General features: G+C 60.2%; 2 protein-coding genes across 3 annotated transcripts; both read right to left on the reverse strand.

The window, feature by feature from the left end:
- Window positions 1-62: 62 nt before the first annotated feature.
- On the reverse strand, window positions 63-1797 carry OGG1 (8-oxoguanine DNA glycosylase). Its single transcript, XM_051788581.1, has 7 exons — window positions 1546-1797; window positions 1181-1464; window positions 925-1104; window positions 667-845; window positions 453-594; window positions 320-369; window positions 63-233 (listed from the first exon to the last, which is right to left on the reverse strand). The coding sequence occupies exons 1-7, from the start codon at window positions 1653-1655 to the stop codon at window positions 129-131; spliced, it is 1050 nt and encodes a 349-aa protein (XP_051644541.1). The 5' UTR covers window positions 1656-1797; the 3' UTR covers window positions 63-128.
- Window positions 1798-1915: 118 nt separating this feature from the next.
- BRPF1 (bromodomain and PHD finger containing 1) lies at window positions 1916-14755 on the reverse strand. 2 transcript variants are annotated; one of them, XM_051788506.1, is made up of 13 exons: window positions 13903-14755; window positions 12078-13037; window positions 9588-9744; window positions 8350-8481; window positions 7875-8003; window positions 6614-6926; window positions 5368-5679; window positions 3974-4261; window positions 3736-3883; window positions 3041-3177; window positions 2830-2948; window positions 2569-2723; window positions 1916-2483 (listed from the first exon to the last, which is right to left on the reverse strand). In XM_051788506.1, the coding sequence occupies exons 1-13, from the start codon at window positions 14496-14498 to the stop codon at window positions 2300-2302; spliced, it is 3630 nt and encodes a 1209-aa protein (XP_051644466.1). In that variant the 5' UTR covers window positions 14499-14755; the 3' UTR covers window positions 1916-2299. The 2 variants fall into 2 exon arrangements, with proteins under 2 accessions (XP_051644466.1, XP_051644465.1); XM_051788505.1 differs by having other exon boundaries at window positions 5368-5682; window positions 13903-14753.
- Window positions 14756-15196: the final 441 nt, after the last annotated feature.

Below are 15196 nucleotides of genomic sequence, written 5' to 3' on the forward strand. Positions count from 1 at the left end.
ACTGCCCAGAGCAGCGGCTCCCTCCACACACACAGTGGGCAGGGGACAGGCACAGCCCACCCCCCTCTGTCCCAGGCTGGCAGCACGCACAGTGTCCCACTCAAGCCACTCTTCCTCCTCGGGTGTCCCTAGGGGGGCCCATCCCCATGGTGGTCCTGGCTTCGGCTCTCCCAGGCCTGATCCCGGCTGCTGGTCAGCTCCTGGCCCTTGCGGAGGTCAGCACAGAACAGTACCTGGAGTGGAGAGAGATGATGGGGTGGGTATGGCCAGGATGGGGGTAAGGGCTGAGCCCCAAGCTGCCTGGGACAGGGGTACTCACCGCTTGTGCCCAGCCAGCGCGGGGGCCCCACAGCCCCCGAAAGAAATCGCCTGTGGAGAGAGGGTGAGTGCCAGCATGGGGGACACAGGCACCATCCCTGAGGTCCCATGTCAGGGCCCAGCCCTGCCCTCACCGATCTCCTGGTAGGCCCGGGGGGTCAGGCTCTTGCTGCCCACTGCCACACCGTAGCGCTGCTGTGCGATGTGCCAGACATGAGTGTCCACTGGCACCGCCTCAGCCTTGTCCAGGGACACCAGGCAGACGCAGTCAGCCACCTGCCACCAGCAGCACTGTCAGCCCCTGATGCTGGACCCCATTCCCCATCCCACCCCCACCCTGGCACCCACCTTGGCACCTACACCAGGCAGGGCGCACAGCACCTTCCTGGCCTCGGCGTAGGGCGCGGTGCGGAGCTGGCGCAGCCCCTCAGCACCGAGACCCTGGGCGATGGCCTGCGCACTCCCACTGACAAACTTGGCCCGGTACCCAAAGCCCAGTGCCCGCAGCCGGGCCTCGGCATCAGTGCCTGCGTGGACACAGCACAGGAATGTGGGTGGGTGCAGGCGAGGTCATTGTGGGGTGGAAGTGGTGGGGCGGCAGCAGACCTGTGAGTGCCGAGAGGGACGGGAAGGCGTGGAACGGCCGGGCGTCGATGGAGCAGAGGTGGCGGCCAAAGGCCTGGCAGAGGCGCTCAATCATGGCAGTGATACGGGAAATGTGGTTGTTGGAGGTGCAGATGAAGGAGAAGAGGCACTCGATAGGGTCCTGCCGCAGAACCCGCACCCCTGCAGGCAGGACACAGTGAGGGGATGCCGGGCAGGTGCTGTGGCCATCTCTTGTGGCCCCATGGAGCCACCTCACCTGGGAAGTCCTCGGCCACCTTGCGGAACAGGGGGTCGGCCGCCTCCCACTCACGATACAGGGCCGACAGACTCACGTCCAGCTGGAAGTAGTCGCGCAGGATCTGGTCTGTCTCCGCACCGTCCAGCTTGGCTGCTTTGGCGGGGCACCCACCCCGTTCCTCCTCCTTGTGCTCATCCTCCTCGCCGTACACCGTGTACCAGAGCCGGTCCCGGTCCTGCCGCAGTGTCCAGACGCGCCCCTCCAGCACGCCTGTCCAGGCCCCCGGGCTGCTCTCCCACCACCTGCCGCACACGGGCACGTCGGGGCGGGCCCGGGCGCGCAGGGCCGGGCAGGGGGGCGCCGGGACCCCCGTGCTGGCTCACCGGAAGCTCTGTCCCGAGGACAGCACCAGGTCCAGGCGCAGCTCGGCCAGCGGGCACGGCAGGCAGCGCCACAGCGACGGGCAGGCGGACGGGGCGTCCCGCAGCTTCATGGGGGCCGGGGGGCGGCTGCGCGCCCCTGCCCGCGGGGGTGGCGGGGTCAGGCACCACGCGGCGCTGAGCCCCCGGCCGCCCCAGCCTGGCCCGGCCCCGCACCTCCTCACCGCCGCCCGGCCCGTGACCCCGGCCCCGCAGCGGCCCCGTCGCTCCCCGGCACAGACAAACCCCGCGCGGGCGGAGCTCCCGCCGCTCCCCGCCCCGGTTTCCGCCCGCCGACGGAAGCGCGGGCGGCGGCGCCACACGTGTCCCCCCCGCTCCCGCCCCGCCCGCAGCGGCCGCGGCTCCGCAGCGGAGGTTTATTTTCTAAGAATCAATAGATTTTTCTTCCTTCAAAATAAATACAAACAACGTCCAAGCGCGGGGCCGGCCGGGGGGGCTGGGCCCAGGGGTTGGGGGCAGCACGGGGGGTTGGGGGCGGGGGGGCCGCCCTGGGGCACGGCGGCGGCCAGAACAGCATCCCGAGGAGCGGCAGGCTGGAGGGAGCGGGCACCGGGAATGGGAGAGTGGGGGGGGCGCGGGGGGGCCGGCCCCACCCCTCCCGGTCCCCTATCCCCCAGTGGGTGCAGGCCAGCTGCACGGGGGTCCCCGAGCCCCGTTTGCCCTGAGATTCGGCGGGGGAGCGGCCGGCGGGGCCGGCTCAGTCGCTCTCGCTGGAGTCACTGCTCTGCTCGCCCTGCACCTTGTTGCGGTGCTGCATGGCGCGGTGGTAGGCGATCTGCACCGACTTGCGGATGTTGGACTTGCGGCCCTCCAGCATCTTCTCCTTGTCCAGGTCCTGGTTCACCCCCAGAGGCACCAGCTTCGTCCGGGGCAACCACTGCCTGCGGGGAGCAGGGGGCCACCTCGTTTGAGGGTTACAATCGTCTCCGGACACCCCCCCCAAAGCCCCCGGCGCCCCGGCCTTACCAAGTGCGCTTGTTGTCAAAGAAGAGGACAAGGTAGAGGTGCTCGCGTGCTTCCTGAGTCATCTGCTCCCCCAGCTTCAGCACCTCCAAGGGGGGCACGGGGATGGGGACGCCGTGGTGGAACATGCCTTCCCGCGGCATCTTGGGATCAATGATCTGCCAAAAGAGCAGGGGAAGGCTGAGAGGGGAACGGGGACCCCAAGAGCCAGTCTGCAGGAAGGGGACATGGATTTTGGAGGCCCCGATGATGGGCAGTACTCACCAGTGCCGGGTAGGAGGGGTACCCCCGGCACTTGGCCCACACCAGATCCAGGGCGTCCAGGGAGGAATCTTCATCCTCAGAGAGCCACCCCGCGCCGCGCCCCATGCCCTTGCGCACCACTGTGCCAGAGGAGAGGGGAGAGAGGGGTCAGCTGCGTCCCCCCAGGTGACGGTGCCAGCCGGGTGCGTGGCTGCACAGCCACAGTACTTACTGCCGTGCCCCACGCCTCGTCCAGTGCCCACAGAGTAGGACTCATTCTCCGTCCCCGACGTGTCCTCACTGCTGTCTTCCGGGAAGTTCACTCGGGAGAAGGAAGGTTTCCCTCTGCCCTGCTTGGAGGGTGTTGTGCTGCAGAGACAGGGAGCAGAGCCATCAGTAAGAGTCATGTTAAGCTTTCAGAAACTGCTTCTGGGAGGGCCAGCCTGGTGGGACACCAGGGCTTGTGGGCTCCAGCTGCTGGCCTCGGCACTGGGAAGGACTTGGAAAGGGTACCAGGCAGAAAGGTGGGATGGTGCTTCTGCCAGGGTGCCAGCCAGACCCCCACCCAGTTTCACGCAGGAGGACCCAGAAGATGTGCACTGATCAGAATTAGAGGCACAGGCAGGAACCTGATGGTGCTGGCAGCTGGAAGGGCAGTGACAGAGCAGCTGCTGTGCCAAGAGGGAATTCCCCAGTTCATGCTCCTTGCTAGCCCTTTGGTGCACAATCACACCTTTAGGTTTTACATTAAAAAAGGCACAAACCCTGCAGATTTCTAGGGATTAGCTGGGAGCAGCAGGAGGGTGAAAGAGACAGAGACCATGAAATGGGCTCCTCGTCTGGCAACTCTGGCAACTCGAGGCCAAGAGCCACCCACTGACACCCCGAGCAGCACCAGTGTCTCCAGAGCTGGGCCAGGGACAGTACCTGGTGCGGTCTGAGGCAGCGCTGCTGCTGCTGCTGCTGCTGGACTCCGAGTCGGAGCTGCTCCGGGGAAGATTGCAGTCGTTGCGGTACACCAGGAAGCTTTTCTTCACAGGCTGGTTCCCGCTGCTGAAACCGTTGGCTGGCAAGTCTGCAAAACACCCCATGAGAAGAGCGTTACCACTGCGCCAGCCCCTGCCATGTGCTGCCAGCGGGGCCACGGCCGCCCGGCTGCACCCACCCATGGGAGTGTCCTCTGCAGACTTGTCACTGTCACTGTCCGAGCTGGAGCTGGGCCGTGGGCTTCGCCCTCGCTTCCTCTGCCGCTGGGAGGACCCCATTATTGGGAGCTGGGGGGGCCCAATGGGGCTGTTCCCATGCCCAGGAGTGATCTGGCTGTCTCGATTCTTTGGAGGGCGTCCCGGACGTTTTGGGGGCCCTGCAGTTTTAGGGTTCTTCTTGGAGAAGAGCACTGAGGTCCTCCTGCCAACTTCATGTGCTGGGGTGGAAGAAGAATTGGGACCCAGACCTGGAAGAGGGAGAAGGTGTCAGCTGCAGCCCTGCTGGCAGGAACTGCATGGCAGTGGTGTCAAGAAACAGCTTCATTTCTTGAGAACATTATCTTGGAAGATCCTCCATCCCGAGTGCTGCCACACCTGCAACTTCAGGGTCAAACTTTCCAGTCTGCTGACAGTAAAAGCTAGACAGGGATATCAAAGAAGGGCCTGAAAGACAAAGGTCCCTGCTTGCAGAAGAGCCTGCTTTTCCTGGTGATTAGTGGACAGGACTGGGATGCAGAGGCGGCAAACCCCCAGTGACACCTGGCAGCTCTGCCTGGAGCTTTTGCTGTGTCCCCACAGACCCCAGCTCAGCATCTCTGTCCAGGGAGCTGGTAGCTGGCCTGTGTTTGAATCCCAACCCGAGAGAGCATTTGGAGCTCAGCAGTCAGTACCATTGCAACTCCCTCCTGTGCCCCCAGGCAGGAAGGGACGCTGAAGGCAGCCTGCTCCATAATGCCCCTAGAGAACCCCACAGCATGGCTGAGCTGGCAGGGCCTTGCAGGACAAAAAAATCCATCTCATGCCCCACATCACACAGCTGGAACTCTCAGTCTCTGGGACAACATCCAGTTCCTTGATTGACGAGGAGACGAGCTCACCAGGTGAGCACTGACTGTGCTGTGAACACCAGCAATCTGCCAGCCCTCCCCAGGGGCAAACACACACTAGGCTGCAGCTGTTCCAGACACTGAATGTGGTCTCCTTCAGCTGCCAATCCCCCCTGCTTGGCTGGCATGGCTCACTACAAACTACTCAGTGTGTGCCGTCCTCAGAGGGGCACACTGGGAGGGAGCCCAGGAAGGCACAGACATCATACTCTGTACCCACCTCTTTGGGAGAGATTACAGGAAATGAGGAATCCCTGCATGGGAATGGGAGATAAGGGACCATCCCGCAAGAGGTCACCTGCCCCACTCACACAGAGGAGTGAAGAGTGAGGTGTGTGTGGGGAGCTGCCCACACAGCCCTCCAGCCTCAGGATGCACCTGGCAGGGCAGCTGCTCCCCAGCCAAGCCAGTCCAGAGGTGGCTCTCCACCGCTCCCCGAACTGGCAGTGTTTTGGAAGGAGCATTACCTTTGCCAGTCTCCTGGCTGCTGCTCTCCTCTGCAGCACTGTCCGTCTGCAGGTCCTTCTCACAGGGGTTGTGGGACTGCATGACTCCCCTGGCAGAGGAGCTGTGCCGCTCCAGCCCGTCCCGGCCCAGGTCCCGCGGGTGCGCGAGCTTCCGCCGGAGGACAGTGATCTCCTTCTTGATCATCTTGGCCCGGCGGGACCGTCCTATGCTCTGCTTGCCCGCGTTGACCTCATCCAGCCGCTCCAGCAGGATCTTCAGCTGCTCCTCCAAAGGCAGGTGCTTCTGATTCTCCGAGAGCAGCAGCCGCACATCTTCTGGGGGAACAAAGAGGAGCAGATGGATGAAAGAAATCTGGAACTCATTGGAGCTCCTCTACATGAAAGGGCATGAGGCAATCCGGGTTCCCTGCAGAAGGGAAGTAGCTGACATGCCACCAAACACCTGTGAACCCTTTAGGGAAGTTACCCTAAAAGACCTGAGAAGGGGAAAACCAGCTAGTTGGGACCATTGGAGAAAGCAGGCTGATCAGCAGTATGGAGGATACTAGGGTTCTCATTGGCTGGAGAAAGGACACAACAGGAAAAAAAAAAAGGGAACTGTAACAGAAAAAAACAGAAGTCAAAAGGATCCTGAAGCATTACAGAGCAGGGAAGTTCCCCTGTCTGAGCCTGTCTTGTGCTGAAGCAGGGACACGGGTACCCTAAAAGGACCCTTCTCTAACAATATGTTCTTGGCAGTGCTCCCAATGCCCAGAGACAAGCAGGACTACAACCACAGAGTATGGGGTATCTGGAGCAGTGTGGCAGCCAGCAAAGCCCACAGCTGGGAAGAGAGGGGGGGGAATACACAGCTCTGACCAGGGAGAGTTAGTCCTTCTAGCCAGGCAGCACAGCAAGAGCCTCAGCATCTCAAAACTAGTGCTGGGGCCGGGGTGAGTGACTGTACCCTGACATGGGCCAGAGAGGCCACATCCCGGGCATACCCCTGCTCTGACCAACAGGAGGAAAAGGGACCAAGGGACTGGCAGGACACACAGACAAACTATTGCCTAGAACCAACCTAAGAGAGCCAAGAGGTACCTGGCTAGCAAAGTCCCCACCTCTCCAGGAAGTGGGGACACACAGCCCAGCATCCAACTGAACTTCCCATGGGAGGCAGCTCAAACAGACTCTCGGGTGTCCTGGCTCTGCCCAGCCTTTACCTCCGAGTAGCCCTCGTACCCTGGGACAGGGGACAAGTACCCACCATCCTCAATGTCTTGGATCTGAGCCTCTTCCACCGTTACGCAGTGGGGGAAGTGCATGCCTGTCTCGAAGTCAATGCCCATCTTCTCGGCCTGCCGGCGAGCCTGCCGGAGCACGGCGCCTCCCTGCTCCCGCAGACGGATGGCTGCCCGGTAGAAGATTGTGTCTTTGGCATTGTATTTCAAACAGTTGTTGATGATCAGGTTGAAATCCTCCTCAAAGTCATCGAAATTCAGATAACGATAGGCTTCCAGGTTTTGTTTCATTGTCTGAAAATCCATTGGCTTCTTGATGTGATCCAGGTAGTCTGGGACCTGCATGAGGAGAGAGCCAGAGCTAAAGGCCCAGGAGACAGTTAGCAGTACCTGCTCCAAGAAAACAGTTGTTAAAGGAATCAGGTATCGCTTCCTGTGCTCTGCCCAAATGCACATCGGGGAATGCCATCTGCTTTTGCAGCTTGAGGAACAGTAACGCCTCCGGATTAGGGAGCCCATGTGCTGTCTCAACCTGTGGATACATACTCTGAAGCGTTTTTACAGGTCCAGCACAGATGGCAGCACCCTGTCCTCTCCTCCTGCCTGCAGGCAGCTGGGATCCAGTATGCTACATGGTGTTCCGTGGGGACGGAGCTGTAAGCGCAGCCCCTGGGAGTGAGGGTGAGTGCAGAGAGGAAAAACAGAGCCGTCCAGGTGGCAGCACTGGCTGCAGGTGGGACACAGCCTTCCTCCCTGTTCTGCTGAGATGCCTCTGTGCTGACCCACTGCCAGCGCTGTGCAGAGCCAGCATGGCCCTTCCCTACGTTCCCAGGCTGGAACTTGATGAATCTCAGGAATCATCTCCCCTGCCCACAGCAGTGATAGTTTGGGGAGTGTGAGTCAGTCACCTGGCAGAGGCCTTCACAAGAGGACAGGTAAGAGCACGCCAACTGACAAGGGCTGGCATTTTGCCTTTCCCAGTGGGAATCCCCAACTGCTCACAGACCCCAGGGTGTCACCAGTAACACAAACAGAGGAAGAGCCAAGTGCTGTGCTCCCAGCCAGCACCGGCTTGGCTGTTCTGCATTTGGCTCACCCAGGAGGAGCATTGCTGCACACTCCCCTCGGGTGAGTGAAGGGTGCTAGGATGTGTGAGCCAGCACCAAGTTGCTCAGGGAGCTTCTGGACCAGAGCACACCCTGGGCAGCCCTTGGCACGAGCAAGGGACAAGTTTGAGTGAAGCAGAAATCTGGGGGAGAGGGTTCTTACTTCGTAGATTTCTGTTACCTCAGACAGAGGGACCGGCTCGCTGAAGATGTTGCCTGTGTCTTTCTCCTGCAGCTGCTCAAGCGTCTTGCGGAGGAGGATGAGGAAAGGGGTCAGCTGCATTTCCAGTGCCACCTGCTGGACTTTGATCTGAAACAGAGGAACAGAGCAGGGCTGAGCCCCTGCCCCCACCCAGACAGAGGGGACTGTCCCCAGGGAGCAGTGGTGCAGCCCTGCAGGACAGCAACCCCTCTCCTCTTCTCACGGAGGGGCAGGGACTGCCCCTCAGCCCCATCTCTGGGGATCGGAGGTGTAACACCAGCTCCAGCACCTGCGTGTCCCACCTGCACCTTGCAGAGCAGCCACCTTTGCTCAGAGCCGCTGGGACAGGGCACAGCACGGGCGAGGGGACCCTGGCACACACCTACAGCACTCTAAGGAGCCCCTACTCACGCCCACCCCAACGGCTCCCCAAGGAGGGGCAAACAATCGTTACCGTCTCTCTCTTGAGCTTCTCCCGCTTGCGTATCAGCTCCACCAGCAAGCGCGCGCGCTCGAGGTCATGGCGGAGGCGCTGCCATGACTTCAGCTGCTCCTTCAGGGCCCAGTTCTTATCCTCAGTGTCTCTCTGCAGGAACATCAGAGACCATGAGCTGATAAGAGATGTGCTCCCATCTCCACCTTCCTGACCATGTGCTGGGGATCTTCCATGGCAAAGGGAACCAGCCTGACCCTGTTGGTTCAGCAAAGGTCCCGGTTCCCTTGCTGTAACCTAGGCAAGTGACTCAGGAACAGTCTCACCAGAGCTAAATACCTGCCCCTTGGTCACCACAGCCCTCAGGATGCCACAAAGCCACACCCCGAGCCTCTGGAAATACTCTTCCTAACATGACCGACTGCCTGCAGCTGCCCAAGAGGTCTGTGCTGCTGCTCAGAGATCCAGCAAAGTGCAATAGGGCAAAAAGGAAACACAGCTCTGTTTGATTACACTTCTGGAGCACCAAATAAACGACAAATTTTTATCTTCCTGTAGCCGAAGATGAGCAGAAGCAGTCTCAACTCTTCTCCAAAAAAAAAAAAGAGAGGGGCCAAAGGCAAGAGAAACCCCTGCCCAGTCACAGTCATCAAAGGGCTCAGAAAGAAAGATTTAGAGCTCAGAAGGGGAGACAGAAGAAAAATCTTCCTCTCTGGTACCAGAGACTTCACATCTGTGAATTGCTGACTACAGGCTGAGGCAGACACTGGGCTGGAAGCAGCACCCAGAGGGAGTGCTCCTGGAGTGGTAACAGAAACTGGGAGTGAAGCCTTGGTTCCTTACAGACTGCTTCTGAGATCCCCAGCCATCTCTCTCAATGCTGGCTGACACAGCAGCCTCATACTAGAGCCATTTCTGACAGGTCTGCCATTGCCACAGGCCAAATGCAGGCACGAGAAAGGAGCTACCTTCTGCGTGGCAGCTGGAGAGTGCAGGATTCCCTCCCCGTGGCAGGCTGCCAGTGGCCTCACTGTCTGGCAATTCTCTGAACGCCGAGAGCGGAGGAGAAGGTGAAGCAGCAAAAGCAGCTGGGGCTGCCCTTTCCTCATCTGAGAGCTCAACACCCCTGACCCCCCTTCTGCACCTGCAAGCACCACATGCAGCAAAGGCTCCAAGCCCGCAGCTCTGAAGGTGAAGGAAGCATACGCACAGCCAGGGTTCCCTGCAGCCCCACAAGCCCCAAACCAAGCAGCCCTTACCTGGTCGCAGTTCCTCTGTGACTGCAAGTGCGTCTGAAGGCGGCGGAGCAGGGGGACACCATTGCGGGACTGTCTCTTTAGGGTCCAGTAGCTGTGCAGCCTCTGCATGAACTGGCTCTTCCTCTGGATGGTTAAACGGTTTGTAATCTTACTGAGCCTAAGGAAAGGAGAGGAACCACAGAGCCCATCAACAAGGCAAGCCTGGATGCTACAGGAGAAGCCCTGGCTGAGGGCAGCTAAGAGCAGCTGCTGAGAAGCAGCTGCTGAGAGCAGCTAAGAAGCTCCTCAGAGAGAGAACACCCTTTCCCATGGCAGGAATTTCTGTGACACCAAGTCACACAGAGTAAACACAAGAGAGGATGCCAGGAAACATCCAGCCTTGCCTCTCCATAACAGACTTTTGCTTTCTACCTCCTGTCAACTTTTGGAGAAAGCCTAGGGCAGGCTGAGCCAGGTTGGGCTACAACACAGCCAAATCAGGGGCTGGAACCTTTAACAGCTCCCACAGTCCCTGAGACTGTAAGTGTTATGGTGCTACCCCAAAACCATTATTTATCTGTCTGAGGGTTGCTAGCCATGATAAAGGGCCTGGCCAAATGTTACCAGAGAAACTCAAGCCTGGCAAAGCATGAGGAGGAAGCAGGTGGCATGAGCACAACAGAGCTCCCATCCAAGACTACTCTAAACAGCCCAGAACACCACAAAAGGGATTTCTTACTCCCCACAACAGCAGAAAGTCTGGAGGGGCTGGGACAGCCTCATTCAGCGAAGTCAGATAGAGACGCCCTGCTAGCATGGAGCCGAAGGGACAAACCCCCAGCATCTCCCTGTCTCACAGGGACAGCTCTTCCCATGGGATGATCCAACCTGCCTCAGCCTCAGGTGAAGAGGCTGGGGACGGCAGTCTCATGTGCCATCACCAGCCAAGCACAGCTCCCACAGGAAGACATCTGGCATTCTGGCAACAGCCCTTGAAGAATAATTAATCCCAACAGGAAGGCCTGGGGAGAGGTTAATAGCTTCTAGCTCAGTGTGGGTTTCACTGTGAGCTCGATAGCAGCAAGAGTCTACAAACTGCCTGCCAATGTGTCCACAAGTAGGAAAAGAGACCCTGGCTATGGAGCAAGCCCTGAGTGAGCAAAAACATAAGGCTGGGACACAAACAGACTTTGGAGAAAAGCCAGCAGCCTTGTGGCAGAGACCTGCCTCCTCAGGTCACCAGAACATTGCCCAGAGAACACAGCCCATGTGTGCTCCCCGCTGACTGCAGAGGAGATAGTCTTGAGGATCCAAGGGCTGGATGGTGTCCTGTGGGGAGGAGGAGAGCTCAGCAGCTCAGGGGGTGGCTCAGCTCCCACCATGGGGAGGAGGATTTTTCAGCAGCTCAGGAGGCGGTTCAACCACCATGATGACAAACAACTCTGTGCCAAACCTGCACTTCAACGGTGTGATGCCTGCTGCAGGGTGACAATGAGATCCAAAAACACCCTAAGATGCCCTGATATGCTTTTACATGCTGCCGAGGACACCAAGAGTTATAAACTACACTGACAAATTCTGGCAAGGCTCTTAAATGCTCATTTCAGGATTTGTATGCCAGCCCAACAATCCAACCAGAGCAAGACACACAGCAGTTACACCTGTAACAACAGGGTGTTTGCACCCCTGTGAGCCCACAGGGTTGTGATGTGACAGAAACACAATCCCTGGCAAGGCTTCAAGTACCTTTCCAACAGCCCTTGTGCTGTGGAGCCAGCCTTGGGACCACCGTGCCCCTTGGCAGGCAGGAGTCCTGGTGCTCTCCAGCCACCCCTCCTTGCAGGCAGTAGTGCAGAGGCTTTCAGCATCCACAGCTGCACAGCCCTGCTCCAACAGGCAGCCCCGAGCAGACACAGCTGTTGCTGCACCTGGCACAAAACGCTGAGGAAGCAAGGGGTACATGGCTGCTGGGATGCATGAACTGTGCTCAGCAGGGCACTGGGATCCCAATCCCAGACCTCTCTGCTCCAGAGCCAAAACAACCCCTGGGATTAGCCCGTTTCCCAGGCCTGAGTTGCTCCCGCACTTCTGTCATTTGCCTGGCACAGCCTCAGGAGAAAACGGTCTTCAGCAGAAAGGAGAGCAGTCCCCTCCTCGCTGCCTGATTTACTCCAGTGCCTGAGGTCAGCACAACAGGAAAGGAGTGCTGGGAACCTCCAGCTGCTTCCTGACGCATCTGGCCAAGTTCACTCTCTGTTGTTAAACTAATAGCAGCTATTTCCTGCCCCACCAAGGGCCCAGACACCTTTGTGGGGTAGCGCATCGCACAGCCCTGCTTCTCTGCAGGACTCCCAGAGGAAACCACCACAGCCCTCTGCAACAACGAAGTGAGAAACACCTGTGCAAAAAGCTAAGGAGAGGAACAGGGTAATATCTACATGGAAAGCAGGACAGGAAGCATGGAGAAAAGGAGAAATCTCTCCCCAGTCCAAGGAGGGCGGTGGGTCGTACCTGTGAGGGGGGATGCAGGGCACAGAAACCACGGGCGCTGCAGCCCGTTTCTCTGCCAGAATCTTCCGTGCCTTCTTCATCTTGATCCTAGACTTGGCCTTCGCTTTTTTGACTTTCTCAGAGCTCCAGCCCTTTCCCTCCTCTTCCTCCTCCTCCTCCTCCTCTTCCCCCTCACTGTGGGAGAGGGCGGGAAGCCTGCGCACAGAGCCCGGCGGTGTGTGGATGTCGCAGTAGGCGGTTTTACGCACGCTGAAGGAGGTACCATTGGCACCTGTCTCCCGGACGGGCTCCATCTTCATGTACAGCCCGGCCTGCTGGGCGCAGGTGACGTGGAAGGCAGTGTAGCAGTTGGCTTTGTGACACTGGATGCAAGCCCCGGAGCCGCGCTGCTTGCAAATGTAACAGGTCAGCTTCCAGCGCGCGGGCGGGATGTGCTCGATGCTGTCAATGGGCTCCAGGAAGACGGTGTTGGCAAAGCACACCTCCGGGATCCAGAGGGCACAGACCACGTGTGCCCAGCGCCCATCATCCGTCTGCTTGAAAGCCCCCCCCTTGTTCGGGCAGAGGGCGCAGTCCACAGCGCGCGAGGGTGACTGCAGGCACCGTCTGCAGAGCCACTGTCCCTCGGGGATGTAGGGCACCCCGTAGCACTCCTGGTGCACAGCCAGGTTGCACATGTCGCAGAAGAGGATGACGTTGCTGTTCTGACACTCCCCGTCGTTGCAGATGCAGCAGACGGCGTCCTCGTCCACCAAGGCGTTCGGGTCCCCCTTGTTGTGGCTCTCGAAGTACGACTCCTTTTCCAGCCGGTCCATCAGGTACTCAAAGATCTCCTGGGGAATAGGACTCACACCTTCGTTCTTCCGCCGCTCATTCATGATGTCCAGCCAGATGTAATCCTCCTCATCCATGTCATACTCCACCTCCTCATCCAGCTCCTCTGCCGACTTCTCGATGTACCTGGAAGGACAGCACGGGAGAGTGAGGGCATGTTCAGCACGGTTGGAGCTGCTGAAGCCCAACTCCAGGGTTTGGCTGTGGCTGAGGGAACATTTTAACACTCCAGCCAAGCCATAAGTCAAAATAAAGAAACAAGGACAAGGCAGGAATGTGCAGAAGTGCCGCTGCACCCCGAGCACTGCAGCGGCACAGCGGCACCTTGCAGACAAAATAACACTGGTCTAAGGAGCAAGGTCAGGCCTTGGAGACTTGTCAGCGCAAGGCAGGGGCCTGCACAAGCCACCCAGAAGGTGCCAGTTCTCTAGAGACAGCAGCCTCATGACCAAGACATGATAACCAGGAAAGGACGCATCATGTTTTTTAATTCTGGAGAGGGGGCTGTGTTAACTCCTGCTTGAGGTATTACCTTGGGCAACTGCACTGACCAAACCTCTCACAGAAAACTGTAGGACGAAAATTAAGAATTAAGCCCCCAAACAGATCTACAGGTACATCTTGGTGCTGAGGGGCTCTGGAGCTCTCCCAGCATATCTCCAAAGAGCAGAATAGGAGGCAAAAGGACACATTTGGGTTTTGTTATGACCGTACATGCTGTTCCAGCAAGGAAAGAGAGCAGCAGTCAAACTGCTGACAGTGACCTAAGCAGCAACTGAGAGCTCTGTAGACACACAGACCCCTCAGAACTGGGAGGTGATGCCAGGCAGAGCCCCAAGAGCCTGAAGCCATGGGACAGCGAGCTCCACAGGAGCTGGGATAGGCCATCAGAGGCCATGGGCAAACCGCCTGCACAGAGCCGGGCCAATTCCACCTCCAGACCCAGGGCACAAGCCTGGGAGCCTCCTCACACCCCAGCCACGGGCAATACCTGTAGTATGAGGTGGGACGAGGTGGGGCATCGGGGGTGTCCTGCTCCAGCTCTCGGTACACCACCTCGGGCAGCTTGGGGGTGGTGCTGGCCGAGGCATTGTGGTGATGGTGGTTGGAGTCCTTGCGCTTCTCCTTGTTCTTGTGCTTGCCAGATTTGGGAGGGACGCTCTGCGTCTCCGTGTTCTCCTTATTGCTCCCGTTCTCGGGCACCTCCTCGGGAACGTCCTCGTCCTCGGACACCACGTCGAGGTTATCGAAGATGCTGATGCGGTGGACGCGGCCGTGTAGGTCCACCTCCACCATGCGCTGGGCCTGGGCGTAGGTCATCACCTCTCGGCCGGGCGACTGGGAAGTCTCGGAGGGGCTGGGCGACTGCTTGTTGGCGGAGCGGGCCTGGCGCCCCTTCTTCTTGTGCTTGCGCAGGGGGGTGTGCTGGGGCGGGGGCGGGTTGTCGTGGTCATAGTGGTAGAGGTGGTACTCGATCCCGCTGTAGCTCTTGTAGATCTTGCGGCAGGTGCCTACCGGGCACTCGTAGGGCGGCTTGGTGGCCCGCAGGTTGTGGCAGAAGGTCTTCACGTCGAAGTCTACGCCCATGGCGGGGCCGCGGGGGGCCGAGGCCGGGCCGGGCCGGGCCGGGCCCCCGCCCCGCCGCCCCCTACCCGGGCCCCGGCCGCCCTGCCCTGGCTCCCCCCTGCCCGCTCCCTGCCTGCGGCGGCGCTCCCGGCGCGGGGCCGCGCTCAGCGGGCGGGCGGCTCCATGGGCGGCGGCAGCGGCGGCGGCGGCGGCGGGCCCGGGCCGGCCCCAACAATGGAGCTGCGGCGGCGCCTGGCGCGGGGCGGCCGCTGGGTAAAGCGCCGCGCCGTCCCTAGCAACCGCACTTTCGCCACGGCACGGCCGGGCGGCGGCGGCGGCGGCCGAGAGGACAGAGGGGACGGCGGCGGCGGCAGCGCGGTGGGGAGGCCACGTGGGGGCGGCGGGGCCGGGCCGGGCCGCGCTGCGCCGGCGGTGGCGAATCTGCCGCCGCGAATCACAGACCCCGCCGCCGCCCGGCCCCGCCCCGGACCGGCCTCCCCCGCACCCCCCGCACCCCTCCGGTCCTCTCGGTCCCTTCCAATCTCCCCGCTCTCCCCGGTTCCCCTGAGTCCTCCGGCCCCTCGGTCCCCCCGGTCCCTCCGGCCTCCTCGGTACCACCGAGTACCCCCGATCCCTCCGACCCCTCGGTACCCCCGGTGCCTTTGCCCCAGCACGGCAGCAGACCCAGTTGAGCAGTTTATTTACAGTCGGTAATGCGG

This window comes from Manacus candei, unplaced genomic scaffold, assembly GCF_025592945.1.
Source record: "Manacus candei isolate 608988 ecotype Guabito, Panama unplaced genomic scaffold, ASM2559294v1 h1tg000025l, whole genome shotgun sequence".
In the NCBI taxonomy this organism is placed as follows: Eukaryota; Metazoa; Chordata; class Aves; order Passeriformes; family Pipridae; genus Manacus; species Manacus candei.